Source organism: Pseudorca crassidens, chromosome 4 (genome assembly GCF_039906515.1).
Source record: "Pseudorca crassidens isolate mPseCra1 chromosome 4, mPseCra1.hap1, whole genome shotgun sequence".
Classification (NCBI taxonomy): Eukaryota; Metazoa; Chordata; class Mammalia; order Artiodactyla; family Delphinidae; genus Pseudorca; species Pseudorca crassidens.
Window position 1 is genome coordinate 133,613,204 of NC_090299.1, and position 22,407 is coordinate 133,635,610.

Consider the following 22,407-nt stretch of genomic DNA (forward strand, 5'->3'; position numbering starts at 1 on the left):
GCCACCAGGGAAACCCCTAGTTGTTTAAATATATGCTCCTTTCCCTTATACCTTGCATCCTGATTGTCAGTTATTTAGAGCAGGAATCTGGCTTTATCTGTGTTTGTTTACCTATCACACAGCACAGTGAGTGACACATGGTAAGTATTAAATGTAAGAAAGTATGACTATCTCAGCTTGCTTATCATTACCAGAGGTGTTTAGTGAATGAAATAAGGTGGAAAAGTCAGGTCGTGGCCATATTGTATCGGATCTCCTATATTAAGGCAAGCGTTTAGACTTTATTCGCTGAGCATCCCGGGAATCGTTTAAAGTCTTTGAGCAGTGTTTCCAGAAGATTAAACATAGATTGGAGGTGAGGGACTATTTAAGAGACAATTATAACAGTGCATCTAGAGGCAATAAAGACTTGAACTATAGTAAAGTCAATGCTGAGAAAGATAAAACAATTAAAAGGGTCTATGATGGTGCTTCTCAAATTTTAACATGCACACCAATCACCTGTGAATCTTATTAAAGTACAGATTCTGACTCAGTAGGTCTGGGGTGAGTCCTGGGACCCTGCGTTTCTAATAAGATCATAGCTGGTGCTGTAGACCCATGCTGTCCAATATGGTAGCCTTTAGCCAGGTGGCTGTCAAGCACTTGAAATGTAGTTAACGCAACTGAGGAACTGAATATTTTAAGTAATTTAAATTTAAATTTAAAAACGGAAACAGTGCAAAATATTTCTCCATTAAGCAAAATTTTGTTGTTTTGGTGAGACTGCATTTAAAAGAAACCATATAGTACATTTATTACGTTAACATTTAACATATCTATATCATACACTGTCACGAAATAGTAAGCCTCCCTGCCCACCACAATGACGTCTCATCAAAACATCTACAACTCTATGAAAGGCCTGGGGTACTAACTGGACGCTGCTCAAATGTGATTTAGTCAAAATTCAGGACCTAATTATGTGCATTAGAAAGCAGAACCTCACAGTTTGCAGAGGGCAGGCGCTCTGCGGGAGGGAAAAGTCTTCGGACGGATAACGATAAGGATAAGGTGGAATTCCAGGCCAGCTCCGGAGTCGGATCCACGGAACGATTGGCCGGCTGCGGCGGCGCGGCGAGTGGTCGGGAGGGTGCGCCCGACTGCGCCTGCCTCGCCCAGCGGCGCCGCTCTGCGGCCGTTGAGCCCCTCGGTGCAGGTGCGCGCGGCACTCGCCTCGGGCCGCCGGCTTTTCCCCGCCCACGGCCGCACGCGCATGCGCAGTTACCAGTCGCTGCTGGGCGGCCGCCGGCGGGATTGCTCTAGGGAGACGCGGGGACCAAGTGGCAGCGACTCGGACATCTGAGCTGCCACTGCCGAAAACGGGCCCGCAAGGCAGGTGCGTGGGCAGTAAGCCACTTTCCCGCGTCCCTTTGCCAACGGGCTGGGGTGAGGAGTCCGAGTCCTGGCTTCTTCCCTCAGAGCGGGGGTTCCTGGGCCGCACCCCTTTCTTTGGCGAGCCGCCAGAAGGAACCGGTAGGGGCCAGTGAGGGGGTGGGTGTTGAGTTCGGGGATGGGGATGCAGCCAGCGAGGTTTTTGGGCGGGCTCTCCTGGCCTCGGGAGTGGGAAGGCCGGCCCGGTCGGCGGGCGTTGAGGCCACCTCCGCGTCCGTTGGGTCCTCCGGAACTGCTGTGTCCGGAGGGGGGTGCTGGCGCGGGGAAGGCCAGGTGTCCCCCTCAGCCTGGCCTGTCCTCGTCGGTTAAGGGGCCCCAGGGAGCCGAGTCCGTTATTCCAGCGGTTGCCATTTCAGCCCCGTTCCACGCTCGATCCCCGCTGCGCGCTCCCGAGGGATGGAGAAGGGGCCCGGTAGCCTCTCGGCGCCGCTCACTCCGCCGGCTACTTCTCACAAAAACGCGAACCAAACCAAAATAGGCTCAGCTTACGCCCTCCCCGCCTCTGTAAAGGCGAAGGGACCTAACCCTCACAGAGGTGTGTCCTGTGACTCGCGGCCGCTCCCTCGGGGCGATGCCTGGAGCCCGGTGCGCGCGGATAGGGAGGGCCCTAGAGGGTTGTGTTGAATCCCACGAAGCCCTGAGGACTCGAGACTCATTATCGCCGAAAGCCTGTTTACGATATCAGATACTTGAGCTGATTTTATTTATAGCATCTGCCTGAGAGACAAAGAGAATGGAATCTAAAAAAAAAAAAAAAAATGGTCATGAAGAACCTAGGGGCAAGATGGGAGTAAAGATGCAGACCTACTAGAGAATGGACCTGAGGACACAGGGAGGGGGAAGGATAAGCTGGGACGAAGTGGCATGGACATATATACACTACCAAATGGAAAACAGATAGCTCGTGGGAAGCAGCCGCATAGCACAGGGAGATCAGCTCGGTGCTTTGTGACCGCCTGGAGGGGTGGGATAGGGAGGGTGGGAGGGAGGGAGACGCAAGAGGGAAGAGATATGAGGATATATGTATATGTATAACTGATTCACTTTGTTATAAAGCAGAAACTAACACCATTGTAAAGCAATTATACTCCAATAAAAATGTTTTAAAAAATCACTGTAGAATTAAAAAAAAAAAAGCAAATGGCAACAAAGCTCAGAAGGGAGAAAGTAAATCGAATGGCCATGGGAAGACCTCTCTAATTAGAAGAGAGTTATTTTATACTGAAGCTTTTTGATGCATAAAAGCCATCAAAACCCTGATCTAGCCTTCTGAATTTGCTGGCTTTAAAATTTTTACGTCACTCTAGGTCTTTTAATCACTCTTGGTAGCCCTCCTTTTGGTAGTTGTTTGACTTCTTTTCAGTTTTGTCTTTATATCTAATTGGTTTGATCTTCCAGTCACGTTTAGACCTTATCTCTAAATCCTTTTGAAGATAGCCTTTATCTAGTTAATAAAGTTAATTATTGTGTGTGAATGATGCATGTTAATGGATCCGTAGAAGCTGAACAGTGCTATAAATTGACCTTATTGCTTGTTTTCAGTACCTAATAAGTTTTAGTGCTCTTAACTACAAAGCTACAATGGAACTTTAGATCATCCAGGTTAACCCTTAAACTTGACAAATGAAAAAAAAGGTTTAGAACAGTTTGAAGCCCTTCCCTTTTTAATAACAGAACAGTACACTTGGTGCCATGGTGCCAAGCTCAGTGTACTTTCTATTATATTATTTTGTAGTTGAGCTCCTGAAGCTGCATGACAACTAAAACTTTAAATAGTGATTTTTCAAACACTACTTTTGAGCCATAGTGGTGTTGGTGAGTCCTCAGTCAGCCATTAAAACCGAATAGCAGAAAGGCATTTCAGTTATAAGAAATAGTATATAGAAAGCATGAATGTGTTAATAGGTGAGTGTTAAGAGTAAGAAATGAGTCTTAAAAGGGCAGAATTTATACTGAGAACTACAGACAACTATTGAACATTTTTATAAATAGGTAATAAATTAAGACTTGTTCTTTTTTAGAAAGTTCATGCTGGAGAGAAGGTGGCAGATAGATTGATTGATTGGGAAGGCTGGAAGTGAAGAAGCAAAGTCAAAGTTTACTGATCCTTTTTAGAAACCATGGATTCCCAAATTAAGGCTGTGGCATGGATGTAGAAAGATACATTCAAGAAATATCCAAATGCACTTAGTTACCAATGATACAGGATATCAATGAGAAAGAATAGTCTTAAGATAGTGGCAAAGCAACTTGGCTAATTTGGTTGACTGGAGGTGAAGTTAATGGGAGAAGGGAATTGAGGAGATAGAGAACAGGTTTGGGAGGAAAGACCAGCCTCAAATTAATGGAGGCTTTGGTACATCCTTGAAGATGGATAGTGATTTGAAACTAAAGAGTGGCCTCTGTGCTGTGGAGATAACATTTGGGAGTTTTTAGCTAGCTTTTATAGGTAGAAGTCAAGAGTATATGAAATGTAAGGAGAAAATCTGGGGACAGAACCCTAACGAACAGCAACATTTACAGGAGATTAGAGAAAGAGCCCGTGAAGGTGGCAGAGCAAATGAAGAGATCTTCAAGAATCAGGAATAGTATCATAGAAGCCACGGGAGGAGAGGGCTTCAAGGAGGCAGTGGCAAGGTCAAGAGAGAGCAGTAGGCAATAGGACTGAAAAATGCTATTGCATTTACCAGCTGTTTCAAAGAAGCTAGAATCAAGTACAAGAATGATAAAAGTATTAGTTTTTCATTGTTGCCATACCAAACTTAGCAGCTAAATGCAGCACAAATTTATTTTCTCACAGTTCTATAGGTCAGAAGTCTGACACAGGTCTCACCGAGCTAACATCAAGGTGTGGGCAAGGCATCATTCCTTACTAGAAGCTCTGGAGAGATTCCGCTTCCTTGCTCATTCAGGTTGGTTGGAGAATTTACTTCCTTTTGGTTGTAGGACTGAGGTTCCTGTTTCCTGTTTCCTTGTTGACTGTCAGCTGAGAGTTGTTTTCAGTTTCTAGAGACCACCTACATTCCTTGGCTCATGCCCCCCTTTCCTCCATCTTCAAGATCTCTATGGTGGGCGGAGTCCCTCTCACTCTTCAAATCTCTTTTGCCCTCTTTCACTGACTTCCTCTTCCACTTTTAAGGGCCCATGTGATTATGTTGGGCCCACTTGCATAATACAGAATACTGTCCCTATTTTAGGGTCAGCTAATTTAACAACCTTAATTCCATCTAAAAAGCCCCCTTTGCTATGTGAGGTCACGCTCACAGGATGAATAGGGTGTGGACATCTTTGGGGGGTCATTGTTGTGGCTACCATAGGAAGTTAAAAGTACTAACAGTTCATGGATACATTCTTTCTAGATGCTTTTATTAAGGAAAGGTGATACCTAGAAACATTTACATTATGTAGCATGTGATAATTATAGTCGATAGTAAGCCTTACTGTTTATCCTTGAGTTTTGTAACTAAGAAATGCAAGTATCTTCTTAAATACTCTGAAATTTCTGTGAACACTATAAAATTTTAAAGTCTCATAGGAGTATAAGGTAATACAATGAAGTTGTTAGTTTTTATATTTTTATGTAGCCTTAAGCTGCTTTAAAATCTTTGCTGGAAAGATTTTAAACGCATTTAACCAGCTAACTAGATATATGTGCATAAAATATAATTTGGATACACATCAAAATATGGCTTTTAAAATATAAAGCCCACAGAAACTGGAATGGATGTCTAAAGGATGGAACATACTAACAAAATATTTAACCTTGTATTTTATAGGCCTAGAACCTCACTGCCATTTAGTGAGTTAAATTGTTAAACCTTCTAACCTTAGAGCCTTAATGAAAGGAATGTAGAGTTTGAATAGACCTAACTTTGAGTCTTGCCTTTGTTGTTTATTAGCATTCTGTATTCTTGAGTAAGTTACTTACCTCCCTGAGCCTTGCTTTCCTTATGTATAATGGGGTACTAATACCTTCACCGCAGAGTAGCTGTAAGGATTGGAATTAACATGTCTGAAACACAGTAAATACTTGAAACAGCACTTCCTGTTCTCCTTGTTCCATTCCTCCCTTTTCAGTTCCTTTCTCAAGTGCAGCTTCCTTTGCCCTTGGCCTAGGGGAATCAGTCCTTTGCATCCTTTGCACCTCACTTTGAATGTAACTTTCTCAAGGAGGCTTTCTCTGCCCCTTCCCCTACCCTGTAATTTCAGTTCCCCAATTACCAACTCTTACAACTTCTTTACTAGTCTGTCACTTGTTACAGTTTACGTGATATACCTGGGTTATTTGTTTAATGTCTGATTTCCATCCCAGACTATAAGCTCTTTGCGATCAGGGGCCATGTGTGTTTTACTAATTACTGTAAATTCAGTGTCTAACATCATGCCTGGCACATAATTGACAACCATAGGTATTTGTCAAATGAATTTGTGAATGATGAATTTTATTATTTATCTCCTGGCTAACCTCTCTTGAATTTCTGGAAACATCAGCCACCACAAAATTAATAAATCCCTGGTGCGGCTTATTGTGAAGGATGCTCGTTTCTTATTGTGAAGGATGCTCGTTTCTTCTGTGAGAAAGTACCTGCATTTCGAATGGAGTCTTGCAGCTTCTTTGGAAGAAGGCTGCCTCTTTAAGATACCACTATTACCTACCTCTCCACCTTATTTGTGATCCTTCAAAGTGAACTTTCTATGTGCTACATGGCCTACATAGCCAGATAATTCCAAGAATACCGTTTAATTTTGGTGAAAATTTGTCCAGTTTTATTTTGCTGATGTGGTAACACAGAATTTTTTCATCTAATTTTTTTGTTTACTGTCTTTTCTAGTAAATTATGAATTGAGTTGTTAAAATGCAGCATGTCTACAGCAAGATTCTGAAATAACTCACAATGAGATGTTTCTTCATAGATGTAGAGTAAAAATGAAAAATATGTTTAATTCCCCCATATTAAATTAGAACATAAAACTGCAAACTTTCTAGATTATTATCTCCTTATCTATAGGAAAGCTTTAACTATGTTAAGTTTTAACAATGTTCTAAAAAACTTTAGAGGGCCATTGTTGGAAGCATTGACATACCCATTTCTCTGTCATAAAACCATAGTTAAAGACATCTATTATATAAGGATTCAGTCCATAAATTTTTCTAGGAGTTAAATTCTAAAAAAGGATTTTTTCCTTCAAGGATCTTGTAGACTTTTATAGACAGTGAAAACTTCATTTTATTTCTGGCCTTCCCCTAATTGCCTGGAAACCCTTTTGCCAAATTTATCGTTGCAGTGCTGCTACAACAATAGTCATTCTAGTTTGTTGCTTAGTAACATCTATTTCTCTCCAGCCATAACCTTTTTTTCTTGTCATTTATGCATTCATTCATTCTGTGAATATATATCTTTCTCTGTTTATCATGTATGAGCACTCTTTGGCTAGCACTGTGAATACAGAAGTAAGAATTCTGGCTCGCGGTGGGCTTATATTTTTGTCTGTTTTCTGCTGCAAGTTTCCTCAAGCAGTTCTTTTGGAACTATGTAGAAGTAGTGTAAATCCTAAATAAATAAATGTATCATTATAATGTTTATATAACCATTATTTTGAAAATGATGCTATTTAGTCCATTTTAACTTTAGTGTGTAGCTATGTTTTTAAAACCCAGTGCAGAGTTAGTTCATTCTTTCTATAATTACTATGACCAAATACTATCCCCATATTCTGGATTTCAGCTCCGATCACTTCACTAATCTCAGACCTTCAGTAGTTTCTGAATTTTATAAGATCAGATCCAGAATCTTTGCAACGTTTTGTAGGTCTTTGCCTAAATCACCAGAAAGTTGTATTTTCAACTATTATTTCTGCTGTTATGGTTCTTTCCCCACTTTTTACTGTATTTCTTGAGATATTTTCATTGTTTCTAAGTCCTTCTGATTTAGAAAAAAAATACTCAGTTTTAGTTAACAGTATATATTAGATAAGATAATGCTCATATAGAAAATTTTAAAATCCCAGATGCCTAACATAGGTTCTGGTTGCTGGTGTCCTGAGGAGTAGATGACTGTGATGGTTAATTGTATCTATCTACCTGTTGGAACCACAGGGTGCCCAGATATTTGGTCAAACATTATCTTGGGTGTGTCTGTGAGGGTGTTTTTGGATGAGATTAACATTTGAATGGTAGGCTGAGTAAAGCAGATTGCCCTCCCCTAGGTGGGTGTCCTTCATCCAAACAGTTGGAGGCCTGAACAGAACAATAAAGCTGATACTCCAGTGAGGAAGAGGGAACTCTTCCTGCCTGACTGGCTGAGCTGGGACTTCAGTTTTTTTCCTGCCCTTGGATTCGAACTGAAACATTGGCTCTTCTTGGGTCTTGAGCCTGCTGGCTTTCAGACTAGAGCTTATAGCATTGGCTCTCCTGGCTTCCAGGCCTTTAAACTCAGACTAGCACTACATCATTGGCTTTCCTGGGTCTCATTTAACTCCATTCACCTGAGTCATGCTTAACTCCAAGAAAAATATAGTATAGTCATGTCTCCTGAAAAAAGAGAAGATAGCTTGGTGATCAGCCAGCAATCTCTCGCAAGTATCTCATACTTGGCCAAAGTTACTTATATTTCAATTTGTTATTGAACCAGCCCAGAGGCAGTGCAGAGAACATACAGGAGATCAAAGATATATGCAAATAGATGTGCTTCTCGAGTGCCTCCTTTCTTCTTCATGAAGGCACAGATATTTTGTGATTTCAGCAACCTGTATGGAGTGAGGAATACACAGGACGCTTAGAACCATGGGCTTGCTATCTTTTATACATTTGTAAGGTGGCAAGGAGGTGGTGTCAGCACTAAAAGTTCTGTATTATACCATATAAACAAATTCTTGCTGCACTAAAACTGTATAACTTAGGACAACCATATAGCTCAATAAGGAATTAGAAGACTTGAACAACACTATAAAGCAATTGGACTTAATACACATACACAGAACACTTCACCTAACAATAGTGGAAAGAAAAATTAATGCCAGTCTTCCTCAAACTCTTCCAACAAGTTGAAGAGGAGGGAATACTTACACACTCAGTCTATGAGGGCAGCATTACCCTGATACCAAAGCCAGACAAAGACACTGTAAGAAAACTACAGACCAATGTCCCTGATGAATATTGATGAAAATACATATTTTTCTTAAGTGCACATGGAATATTCTGTAGGATAGACCATATGTTAGGCCACAAAACAAGTCTTAACAAATTTTTAAAAGTTGAAATCATTCTAAGTATCTTTTCCAGTTACAGTGTAATGAAACTAGAAATCAGTAGCAGAAGGAAAGCAGGAAAATCCACAAATACGTGGAAATTAAAAAACACACTTTTAAACAACCAAATGGGTCAAAAAAGAAATCACAAGGAAATTAGAAAATATCTTGAGATAAATGAAAAAAAGAATCCCACAAGAGACCAAAACTTATGGTATAGACTGAAAGCAGTGCTAAGAGGGAAATTTATGGCTGTAAACATTTACAGTAAAAAAGAAAGATCTTAAATTAACAACCTAACTTTACAACTTAAGGAACTAGAAAAACCCAAAGCTAGAAGAAGGAAGGAAATAATAAAGATTAGATAAGAGATAAATGAAATAGAGAATAGATGAACAACAGAAAATGTCAGTGAAACCAAGAGTTGGTTCTTTGAAAAGATCAACAAAATTGATAAACCTTTAACTAGATTGAATTAAAAAAAAGACGACTCAAATAATTAAAATCAGAAATGAATGAGGGGACATTACAACTGATCCTATAGATATAAAAATATTATAAGGGAATGCTATAAACAATCATATGCCAACAAAATGGATAACCTAGATGAAATGGACAAATTCCTAGAAACATACAACCTATTCAGACTAAATCATGATGTTGTAGGAAATCTGAACAGACCTCTAACTAGTAAGGGAATTGAATCAGTAATCAAAAACCTCTCAACAAATAAAAGCCCAGGAGTAGATGGCTTAACTGGTGAGTTCTACCAAACACTGAAAGAAAAATACCAACTTTCCTCAAGCTCATCCAAAGCACTGAAGAGAAGGGAACCCTTCCAGACTCATTCTATGAGGGCAGTATTACCCTGATACCAAAACCAGACAAAGAAACAAGAAAACTGCAAACCAATATCCCTGATGAATAATGTTGCAAAAATCCTTACCAAAATATTAGCAAACAAAAATCAAAAGCACATTCAAAGATTGGGACTTCCCTGATAGTCCAGTTGTTAAGACTCTGCGCTCCTACTGCAGGAGGTGTGAGTTTGATCCCTGGTCGGGGAAGTAAGATCCTACATGCCATGTGGTGTGGCCAAAAAATAAAAAAAAATAAGAAAAAAAGATTTATACACCATGACCAAGTGAGATTTATTCCTGGAATGCAAAGATGGTTCAATGTATGAAAACCAATTGGTGTAATGCATCACATTGTCAACGGAGGGGAAAGAAACCATATGATCATCTCAACTGATGCATAAACAGCATCCGACGAGTTCCAACACCCTTTTATGATAAACACTCAATAAAATATGAATAGAAAGAAACTTCCTCAATGTAATAAAGGCCATATTTGAAAAATCAACAGCTAACACCATACTCAATGGGGAAAGACTGAAAGCTTTTTCTCTAAGATCTGGAACAAGACAAGGATGCCTGCTTTTGTCACTTCTATTCAACATAGTACTGGAAGCCTTAGGCAGAGCAGTTAGGCAAGAAGAAGACATCCAAAATGAAAAGGAAGAAGTAAAATTATCTCTGTTCACAGACAACATTATCTTATATGTAGAAAACCTAAAACTTCCACCAAAAAAATTGTTAGAACTAACAAAAGAATGGTGGTTGCCTGGGGCTTGGGAGAAGAGGATACGGAGGAGTTGTTGTTTAAGGGGTATAGGATTCTAGTGTTGTAAGATGGAAAAAGAGGTGTGGTGATAAGATGTACAGCAGTGTGAATGTTCTTAACACTACTGAACTGAACAGTTAAAATTGGTTTAAATGATAACTTTTATGTGCATTCTACCACAATTAAAAAATTTTAAACTGCACAAGTTAGTTACTTCAGTGTTTTGTAAATTACCCCATTGTCAGGCCTCTCAAAGCTCCAGTGCAGGCCTAGCAGTATCTTACCTCTCTTCTTAAGAAATGATGTGTGACAAACCTCACAGTTTTGTTTGGAACTTGATGACATGTTGGCACCATAGCATGGTAGACGTCCAAGTAATACTGCAAACTTCATGATAAAATTCTCAATTGTCAGTTGGTGCTATCACTGAATAATGATAGAATACTGCAGAATTAAGCAGAAACTGTTAGGTCTGTATTTCTGATTTTTTAAGAAAGGAATAAATAGCAAAAACAACCTTGGACTATATCATTTTCTTAATGGAGACTATTCTGTAGAACTGCATTGTCTGCAGAATGGTTAATGACCACTTACAGTTTATTTTTAAATATTCCACTTGTGTAGTAAGGTTGATATGACCATTTCTGGGTGAATATCTTCATAGCTTAATACTAATAATCATCTAAATTTTGGAAATTTCCAGGAGGTTTGAAATGTGTTATGTTACGATTTTTGCAATTTCTTTCCATTGCTTTATCAGTAAACATATAATCAGTGGGGTAATATTAAAATAAGAAGTTGAATGGTATATTGATGTAAAGTTTTGGATTCTCATCTTGTCTCACATTTCCAGTCATGAGAATTTGATCAGGTTTTTGAATCCTTCTGCTTTCAGTTTGTAGATTGGGAGTAATGATGGCTATCCTCGTGATGTCCTAGGTTGCAAAGATTAAAGTAGCTAGTTCCTTTATGCAAATGAATGATTATAGTCATAGAACTTTAGAGCAGAAACAAACTTTCCAGATAAAGGGTTTTCTAAGCTTTTTTCTGAAGCTTTGGCAACTGTTTCTGAAAGAAAGTTAGGAAGAACCTAATGTAGAAAACAAATAATATACACTGCTGTATTTGAAATAGGTAACCAACAAGAACCTACTGTATAACACAGGAAACTCTGCTCAATACTCTGTAATAACCTAAATGGGAAAAGAATTTTAAAAAGAATAGATACATATATATGTATAACTGAATAACTTTGCTGTACACCTGAAACTAATACAACATTGTTAATAAACCGTACTCCAATATAAAATAAAAATTTTAAAAATAAAAAATTATATAAAGCAAAAGAAAGAAAGAAAGAAAGAAAGAAAACAAATAAAATTGGCTGAAGTAAGAGTAGGGTTCCAGAGAGGACAATGCCTGCTTGGTTTCCCCTTAATTCTTCTCTGGCAGCCCAATCCACCAGAGCTCAAACAAAGCACTTAGAACATGTTTTTTCAACAAATTTAATTATTAAGAAACTAAACTGTGCATTCATTTTGAAGGAGAAGATATGGGGCTAAAGTGATATTAATGTTCATTATTACTGCTATTATTTTATGCATTTCTGTTTTACTGAAATGTTATTGATAGCAAGTCAAGAAAAACACCTTTTGCTTTGTTATATAAGTCATGGAAGGCTCTTAAACTTTCAGAACAATGAAGCTTTTAGGGTCGTTAACAGTTAATAAGCAATGTGTAAATATACTCATATCTGTGCCAATAAGTGAAAATTTAAAAAACCCCTACCTTACTGTTATTAAGTCAAAGTGATCCCTTTATATTTACTTTCTATCCCAGTTAACCTCTTTTTTATGACTCAAGAGAGATTAAACTCTTCTAATTATGATTAGTATGCATCATTTTTTGTGTTGTCTTTGTCTGTAAAAATGGTGGTATTAACACACCTTTTAATATAGAATGTTCATATTATGGTAGAATGGTGTTGATTTTTTTAAACCTGCATTTTCAAAGTAAACTTTAAAGTTGTACCCAGTGGCCTTTAGAAGAAATTAAAGCTAACTGGCCCATATATTCATGTAGAGTTTTGATCTCATTTAAAAGGGTTAGTTGAGCTAACCAAATGGAAAAATGCTTTTTATAGTCTGATGCTTCTTTTTTGAAAAACAGCTTAATTGATATATTATTTGCATGCCTACAAGTTGACCTGTTTAATGAGGGTAGTTCAGTGGGTTTTAACATATTTACAGAGTTATGCAACCATTACCATATTCCCATTTTAGAATATTTTCATTACCCTCAAAAGAAACCCTGTGCACATTAACCCTTTCTTCCCATTTCTTTCCTTTCCTTAGGCAATCACTTCTCTATTTTCCGATTCCATGGATTTGCCTATTTAAATGGGGTCATACAATATGTGGTCTTTTTAGGACTGACTTCTTTCACTCAGCAAAATGTTTTTGGGATTCATCTGTCTTGTAACACATTAGTACTCCATTCTATTTTATTGCTAAATAATATTCCAGTGTATGAATATTCCACATTTTGTTTATCCATTCATCAGTTGATGAACATTTGGGTTGTTCACACTTTTTTGGCTATTATTAACAATTTTTTTTAAACATTTACATTCCAAGTTTTTGTTTGGACATCTGTTTTCATTTCTCTTGGGTAGATACTTAGGAGTGGAATTGCTGAATCATAAGGTAATTCTATTTTTAACGTTTTGAAAAACTGCCACAGTTTTCCAAAGCTCATTTTGTATTCCTGCCAGCAATGTATGAGGATTCCAGTTTCTCCACAGCCTCCCAAAACTTGTTATTATTATCTCTCTTTGATTATAGCCATTCTGGTGGGTGTAGAGTGCTATCTCATAAATTCAGTGTTTCTTAGGTAGACCCATATAGGTCTGTAGATATGTTCTGCAGAATCTAAGAGTTCTAAGAATATACTTTTTTAAAAAAATTTTTCATGTTGATGGTAATATAACTGTACTCTGGAGCATCTGAATGACTGACCACCTAATAACCAAGACTGCCACACTATTTCAGTATTCATATTTACTTGTTTAAAAGTCCACTGGCACCAAGAAATAAAACTTTCATTTTTAACATGCTAATGGGAATAGAGGGGGCTGTAATTATATAAATTATGTATTTCTGCCAAGAGGAAGCCAAATAATATTTGGCTTCTACTCATCTCAATTAATGCTATAAGGAACAGAGGTTTTGCAGTATTTGAATAGAGAAATGGTTATACAGTTGACTCATCACAGTATTATGGGGATGATAAATGCAAAAGAACTTTATGCATAGCGCTCAACCTGGTTGCAATAAATCCTATATTTGTTTGAATTTCCAGCTGTGATTTGATTTCAGTAAAATACTATCACATTCAATTGTGATAAAATTATTTTTCTTTTTTTGGTGTTTACATATAAATTTATTTTGTTTTATGATTGTAAAATTTCCAATTTTATGGTTATATACACTTAAACAACATTATGATAAAAAAGTAACTCGAGCGAACATTTAGGAATCACGATCCTTTTTTCTTCTTTTTAGAGGAGTCCACATATTATGAGTTCATTGGTCACTGTTATCTGTATCTTTAGGTTTGTGCCTTTGGCTCTTTGCTTTTAGAGGCAGGCCTTTAGCTGTAGACTCCTGTGAGATTTTGAAGTTTGTGTTATCACTTGTTCAAAGCATAATTTAAGTAAGTTTGGTAACGATTTGTTTTAAAAGCCATCCGAGAAAAAAAGAGGTATTAAGGAGAAATTATTTCTTTGTAAATATACTTACACATATTTTTCACAACTTTGTTTTGTTTTTACTGATTACTGTCAATTTCACAGATAATCAATATGCGTTTCCAAGGCTTTCGGCTATGTTTGGGTCTTCTTTTCATCTCAATTAATGCAGAATTTATGGATGATAATGTTGAGATGGAAGACTTTGATGAAAATTCAGAAGAGATTGATGCTAATGAAAATGAATTCTCCTCAGAGGTAAGGTTATTGAGAAACAAGCTATAATTTATTCTTTTAGGGTTCCCTGGCGGTCCAGTGGTTAAGACTTCGCCTTCCAATGCAGGGGGTGCGGGTTCCATCCCTGGCTGGCGGGGAGCTGCTAAGATCCCACATGCCTCGCAGCCAAAAAACCAAAACATAAAACAGCAGCATTATTGTAACAAATTCAATAAAGACTTAAAAATTAGGTCCACATCAAAAAAATCTTTAAAAAAAGTAATAAAATATTCTTTTACATGAATATAAGGGTGACTAATTTCTTGAGATTCACTTCTATTCAAATAGTCTTTAGTTTCAATATAAATAGGAAAAACATTGCCTGTTTCCAACTATTTGTTGCTGTGTTTTTAATTTGTGCATGGCACCTAGCACAGTTTTATTACCAAATAAATATGGGGAAGGTCTTTACTATCAAACTAGGAGTTCATCACTGGCTAAAGAGGACTAAATACTTTAGCTAAGGGAAAGGTTTTTAGTCTTATTTTTGACACTGCAAGCCCTTTTCAGATAAAAGAAAAGGTAGTATAATTTTTTCCTAGAAGTAAAGAAAGTAGTGTTTCTTTATTTCTCTGAGGGAAGAAAATGCTAAATAGGATGAATTAGAAAGGGGAGTGATGATGAGGTAGGCATTTAGTAAGGCTCACAGTGTTTCTGTCTCAGCATTAAGATGTGTGTCTTGAGGTGGTGACTGATAGGAGTCTGGAAAACAGGAGTCTGGAGGTTTTTGTACACTTTGACAATCCATAAGAGCTTTCACATTGAGAATATTCATATCTAATATTGAGACAATCAGAAAATTTTTTCAGAAATATTTTTGGTGAGGAAATATCAATTATATTGTGCTAGCCGCTGTTAAAGGGCCAAGGAGAATAATATATAGTTGTTACAGACTTCCTTTTAGAGTTTTTAATTTGCAAATGCAAGTGTTGTTTAGCTGCTTAAGGTGAATATTCTTTCTTCTGTTAAGTTTTAAGCTCCACAAGGACATTTCTTTTAAAACCTGGTTCTGTGATCCACAGAAACTAAGTAGTAATCAAAGTGCTTATGGCTGACTTAGATACAGCTACTGCGAGGGTTTTGGAGGTTAATACTTCAAAGAAATTTCAGATACCTACGACTCTTAACTATATTTGATGATAATTTGAGAAGATGATAAGAAATGGGAGGAACAATTTTTGATGCTTCTAATTTTATAGCATGAGCAATCTAGATATGGTAAAGTACAAGTGAAGTATAAATAAAGCGCAAAATAAATTGCTGGTGATTTAAAGGGTCGTCTAACAGAAGGAAGCCTCTTGTAACACCATTGCCCATTTTTGCCAATCCATAAAAATATAGAGAACAGTAAAGTTGTAAGTTCTAATTCAGAAAACTTCATGGGAGATTGGCAATTTGGGTAGCAGAATATTGACCTGTTAGTAAGTGTGTAGGATTTTGTTTAATTACTGATTTTCCTCCCTTAGACAGGAAATGTACTATTAGGGAAGGGTAGGGACAGTGAAAATAGTAGAAGTACTTCTGTATCCTTTTCTCTTAAGGCTGAGAGAAGAAATTTCATAATTAATCATATAGGTAAAATCATAAAGGCTGATTAAGAAAGGACCAAGATTTATGTATTACTGTAAGCAAAATTTTATTTATTCATCATCAGTTCAAATTATCTTTTGAGGGCTTCCCTGGTGGCGCAGTGGTTGAGAGTCCACCTGCCGATGCAGGGGACACGGGTTCGTGCCCCGGTCCGGGAAGATCCCACATGCTGCAGAGCGGCTGGGCCTGTGAGCCACGGCCACTGAGCCTGCGCGTCTGGAGCCTGTGCTCCGCAACGGGAGATGCCACAACAGTGAGAGGCCCGCGTACCGCAAAAAAAAAAAAAAAAAATCTTTTGACAATTTGTCAATAAATTTAAATTATTTTATTGGTGCATTCGGTATAGTGTAGTGGTTAAGTGTATAACCTTTAGAACCTAGGCTCATATCTTTTAAGTCCTGCAAGTGTCTAACTGTATGACAGTGGGCAAATTATTTTGCCTGTCTCCCACAGTTTCGTCATACGTAAAATGGAAACAATAAAGTACTTCCCGCATAAAAATATTATGAGGATTAAAAGAGCCATCAAATCACGCCCCCCCATCATCATTATCATCATAGCAGCTAACACTTACATGGCACTTGAAACAATGCTTTGAGATAATTGCTTTGCAGTCCTTTCTCTTTTGAATCTTATTTTTCCTCTGGGTTTCTAATTTCTCAGAATGTTGTCATCATCCTCCAGTTACATAACAGTGAAATTTAAGAGTTAATTTTAAACTAACCTATGTGCTTACTGAGTTTTTCATCTTATATGTTTTTCATCTTACATCTTTTGCTTCTAATGACTTTTTATCCTCAAATATTGTCACCTGTTAGAATCCTTTCAAAGCCACATCCACTGCATCACGAGGCCTTGGCTAATTACTGCCTCCCATCCCTCCTGTGTTAGGAGTCAGTGTATTCTGTTTGCACATAGAGTTTTTTTCCACCGTGTATCTCTTGTATTCTTCTGTATTTTCTTACCAGTAGAATACAAAGTTTTGAGGCCAGAGACCATGTCACCTACCATCTGTCTATATTACCTATATGTGAATTCCATACTAGGTTCTTAATTAGTGAGATTATTTAATTAAAATATTTGTGAAGGTGAATAACTTTAGATTTTTAAAATCTATTTTCTAGATTAAATATAAGACACCTCAACCTATAGGAGAAGTATATTTTACGGAAACTTTTGATAGTGGAAGGTTGGCTGGGTGAGTATTCATTCAGGAGAATTTTTTCCTTGACTTGATTAGCTTTTTTGAAGTTATTGGTTGTTAGCCTATGAAAATTGCCTCTACCACAGTACCTTAAAAAAGGGTTAACATACTTTATTTCACGGTGTAAACCAATACCTTAACACATTTTTATTATTGATAGAAGTGTTTAATTTGAATTGTTATCATTTATACAAAGAAAATATACAAATGAATCATGAATGTAAAGTGAAAACTTACATTTCTTCTTTCCTTAGGACAGATATTAATAACATAATTTCAGATGACAAATTCAAGTTAATGTTTTATCCTAAAAAATGGTAAAAAAACAATAAAAGTTATTATTTATTGATCATTATATGCCAAACACTGTCCTAAGTAGGTGGGTAAGAATTATCTTTATCTGCCTTTTACCAGTGAGGAAACTGAGGCTTAGTGTACCTTAGCTATGATCACACAGCTAGTAAATTACAGATTCTAAATTTAATTTAACTCTAGCTTTACAGGATTATGTGTAGACATCCTTATTTAACCTCTAAGTATTCATTTATCTTAGAAGGAAAAGCGACTATTGGGTAATCTTCTGTTGTATTTCTGATATGCATTGTATCTATAAATTGTTAGTTTTATTTTTAATGATATACATTTCTTTCAACTTTATTTATAGGTGGGTCTTATCAAAAGCAAAAAAAGATGATACAGATGCGGAGATTTCTATATATGATGGTAAAATATTTATTTAAATATTCAACATAAGCAGTATGACCCAGAGTTCACTAGCTTTTGAGATTATATATTTATTAAATATACCTGAGGCCCCATCCTGCTTCACAACAGAATCTTGTCAAAAGACAAATAGAGTCTTTTGTCTCCTTTCCAATATTTCTGGAAGTCCAGGTAATCCATACTTAAGCCACCATCCAGTTTTCTAACTCTGAACAGTTAAATATTCACTCCACTGCAGTTAGTCTCTTGCAGGATTTCCCAGGCTACTGCTGTTCTCTACTGTTTTCTCTCAAGCATGGGCCGCCTAGATCAAGTTATAACTTTCGGCAGGGTCCTCCTAGAGGACATTTATGAGAGCTGTGGGACATGTGGCTCCTAGCCCACAGCCATTATCACTGCGTCTCTGATAGGTTATCTTCACGCTTCACTGTGAAGGAAAAGTCCTATATGCAAGGGTCAACTTTTCTTCCCCAACAGGACTCTCCTGGAGTGTGACGGAAGAATTTCTTCCTCCTCTTAGTCTAAAACCAGCCTCCTTAGTTGTTACATCCTAAAGCAGGATCAGCCTCTGTCGAGGTGACAGATAGTGGGAATTTCCTCTCTCTCAGAGGACCTCAGACCCATAAGGATGTGACCTCACACTGAGACTCCAACAGGCATTACATGAGAATAACAACAGAACAACTAACAGCATGTATAGGATGGCAGCTGTCTACTTCCGTTTCATAGTGTCTGTTTTAGTGTGAGATAAAGATCATGCCTACATGTCTTCCTTTGTAGTGTTCTCGATCCCAGTGTGTATGCTTATGTACTCCAAAAAGAACTCTACCATATGCCCAGAGCAAGCAATACTGCATTCAGTCTAAATCCATTTAGAGAAAAGAATAATTTCCCTCAAAGAAGCAGCAAGTCTGCAGAGATAGAACACTACCTAAAATAATACCCACAGAAATACCTGCCATCGAACAGAATGCTTGACTTAAAACATCTATGTTTAGCTTACTTTACAGTTTTTTTAGAACAGCATTGGGTAGATATTTGCTTTATGTTTGTGTTTTAGAAGTATCTTTTGATGGAGTTTTCCTAAAATTAGGATATGGTCTATTTTAGGAGTAAGTTTGTCTCTATTTCTTGCTGGACAAAAATGACTTAGTGTTTAAATGAGTTTTTCCCCCCCAGCTTAAAATTAGAACTCAAGCAAGCAGAAAACAAGCTTCTTAACATCTAAGTTTGGTCTGTAGTCTTATTAAACAAAATTATCCACGAAAATAATTTTTTACCATATTAGATTTGGTATGTTTGGTTGACTTTTTTCAATTTCTTGAAAGCAACTTTGAAAAATACAGAATCTCTTAAAGTTCCAGGTCCTGAAAATGGCATTTTGTATATTAATATTAGCAATGTTGTTTATATAGTGGTTAGTTGAGACCAATATCAGTTTCTTTGCAGGAATATTTAGTATTTCTAGTCGTTAATCACAGCTTCTGTCAAGTGCCACTTGAGTAAAACTAATTCCTGTATTTTCAGGAGTAAGCAAATCTGTGTGAAACATTATGTGCTGGGTAACAAGGTTTGCATTTGGAGGAGACTTATTTAAATTTTTCAGATTAAGTTATTAATAAAAGTATAGCTGTTTAAAAAATCACCAATTCTTTAATTGACCAACTTACAGGATATCTTATAAAATTTTGTGAATTCTTTTTGAAATTATAGTTACATCAGAGTTCATATTACCTGGCACTGTATAGAATTTGAGTAAATGATTGGTTAATGAAAAGTTATTGTTGATTTGAAGTTGGGAAAAACCTCTTGTCCTTGAAGAATATCACCTTGTCACAGGCTTTCTAAAATTAAAGTAGTACTTTTAGATAGTACCTTTTCATAGCGGATAAATGTATGCATGTAATTACAAAAGAAGGCAACATAGTTTAAAAAGGCCTTTACTATCAGTATCCTAAAACCCCTAAAGATAAAGTTGTTACTTCTTAAAAGAAGACCTTTGTGATTTGGTCAAGCCACAGGTTGGCAGTGATAATACAGTTGCTCATCAGTGTGAGAGAAGAAAAACCAAAAGAATTCACTTTTTTTAGAAAAGTACACTATAGCCAAATTAGGGGACAAAAAGGAAAAGAAACTTGAAAACTTTAAAAAATGAATTCTTAAAAACCCAATACTGTGTGCACAATGATAGACCAAAATATACCCTTCTCTGGTTCATGAGACTGTCAGGTTCTTGCACTGTTGTTTTTTTAGAAAGAAAAAAACGTGTATAAAGTACATTAGTAATTCAAAAGTGCTCATTAATATTTCAAGTTGGCACAATACCGGAAAATAGCCAGTTTTCTCTAAATTGAGTTTTCTTGGAATAGGCGATACCTCTAATTTTCAAAGCTAGAACATTTTATACAGATTAATATAAATTAGTTATTTTCTGTTTTAAAAAGAGTAAAGGAGGAAAGTCCAATCCACAACTTTGGGGCTGCAGCTAACCCGTCTAGCTTTGCATTATATGCTGCCTGTGATCTAACTGCAGGAGCTTCCTGATCTTAAACATGGGAAATTCCAGCCCAGAGAGGACCTAACTCAGCTTTGCTGTGCTACAGCCTAGTGCTTATCTAGTATGTATGACTTCCTTGGCCAAAAGTTCTGAGAACTGATTGGCTTAGCTTAGGAAGTGTTAACTTTAGTTTGTGTTCTTTGGGCATAACAATTTTCAAATTAAAATTTAAATCTCTACAATAACTTCTGCAAAGTAAGAAAAGTAGCTGATGATACCATAAATTTCAAAAAAATTGACTGAGGCAAACTCATTTTCTGTTAAGGATGTACTTTGTCTCCTGTGTAATTTAAAAATACCTCATTTTAAAAATACAAGTTGATAGACCGTATGAGACAAACCACATTTTGTGATTTCATTGATTACAGTCTTTCAGAGAAATCCAAACTAAGCCAGCTTTAGAGGTGCTTTAATTAAATACTGTAGGGTCTGTTATTTATTAGTTTCCACAGCTTTAAGAGAAAAAGAAAACATACATACATTCAGGTGCAGATATTATTTTCTGATTTAAAATGTGATTTTATTTTTTCCAAAGTAGCCTTCATGGAAGAATCTTATTGGTCACCACTTCTGATAAATAATTCTTAAGTCAGTGTTTTTGGTTTTAGTTTAACTTGCTTTGTTTTGTATTTTAGGAAGATGGGAAATAGAAGAATTGAAAGAATATCGAGTACCTGGTGACCGAGGACTGGTGTTGAAATCTAGAGCAAAGCATCATGCAATATCTGCTGTATTAGCAAAACCTTTCATCTTTGCTGATAAACCTCTGATAGTACAGTAAGTTTTATTATGTTTTTAATACTTTTTCTGACATTTATATTAGTTTTATATAATTTGGCTTCTGAATATAGGTATAATGGGTATAAAATGGGCATAAAAAACCAGATTTTCCTTTTCCATTTCATTTGCTTAAATACACAATGCATGTATACACACAGACACCCTGAGGTTTCGAGAGAAAAGCAGGTTAGTTGAAAAATTATATAATATATGCTGTAATATGCAACATTCCACCACCATAAACTATATAGTGCATACTAAAATCACCATTTTTATTTTAACTTTTTACTTAAAATGACTTGCTATTAAGATATATTAACCTCAGTATATTCAGAATGGAACCATAAATATTGCTGGTAAACCAGTGATAAGATCCAAAGGCAGCAAATTCCTTTTAAAGAGGAAGTGCCCTTTTAAAGGGCACATGATGTCACAGACAGTCACCCCTTCCCTCCCCTGCAATATGACATAAACTAGTTTTATTGTCATGTTGTTTGCATGTGTAACTGTCGTAAAATCCAGTGTAAATTCCTCAAGCTGTTTCACCTATACTGGTGTAAAACCAAAATAGGTGTGTACAAATACAATTACAAAACCAATGAAATTCATATTAAAAACAAAGAAAAGGACATGTAGAAATGTTACTTTCTACCTTAGAAGATTGGGCTGTCCGAAGTTAATTACAGTGTAAGGAAATACCATTAACTGTAAACTTAACACTCCAGAACCACTTCAGTTTTTTGTTAACGTGTTAAATATATTCCTATGTGGTGTAACTAAAATGCCATTTTGTATTTTAGAAATTTAAAACAATATGGCATTTGGTATAATTGGGCTAATTTTTCAGCTGTGATGCTTTGGCTTAGTTGCACTGTTATTTCAATAAATTTAAAATATCAAATAATGTCAAAGAGTATACAACCATTTAAACAAATGAAAAATATTGTTATAAGTACTTATTGGGATTAATATTTGAGCTTGATATATGTCATTATTCAGAGTTTGGAGTTTCTTTTTTCTTGAAAATTTGAAAGTAATCTTCTTATTCTGTTGAAGTTAGGTGAATATAATATCATTCTCTATTTTAATCCTTTGTGGCTTAACTGAAAGGGTCACGGAAAATAATATAAAGTTTAACTTCTCCAGAGTAAAATGAATCAAATTGGGTATTTTCAGGAAGTATAAATCACTGCTAGGCAAGCAAGTGAAAGATAGCTTGCA

The 22,407-nt window shown here is 36.6% G+C and overlaps 1 protein-coding gene across 4 annotated transcripts in view; it reads left to right on the forward strand.

Annotated features, from left to right (window-relative positions):
• Nucleotides 1-1,249: 1,249 nt before the first annotated feature.
• CLGN (calmegin) overlaps nucleotides 1,250-22,407 on the forward strand; it is a 50,761-nt gene continuing 29,603 nt past the window's right edge. For 2 of the 4 annotated variants that reach the window (XM_067736811.1, XM_067736815.1), the window contains exons 1-5: nucleotides 1,250-1,378; nucleotides 14,162-14,314; nucleotides 17,047-17,120; nucleotides 17,791-17,849; nucleotides 21,042-21,183. In XM_067736811.1, coding sequence (XP_067592912.1) covers nucleotides 14,171-14,314; nucleotides 17,047-17,120; nucleotides 17,791-17,849; nucleotides 21,042-21,183 — 419 coding nt within the window. In that variant the 5' untranslated portion in view covers nucleotides 1,250-1,378; nucleotides 14,162-14,170. Of the gene's footprint in view, nucleotides 1,379-4,234; nucleotides 4,347-14,161; nucleotides 14,315-17,046; nucleotides 17,121-17,790; nucleotides 17,850-21,041; nucleotides 21,184-22,407 lie in introns of all 4 variants that reach the window. The other 2 variants (XM_067736813.1, XM_067736814.1) reach the window with 2 other exon arrangements.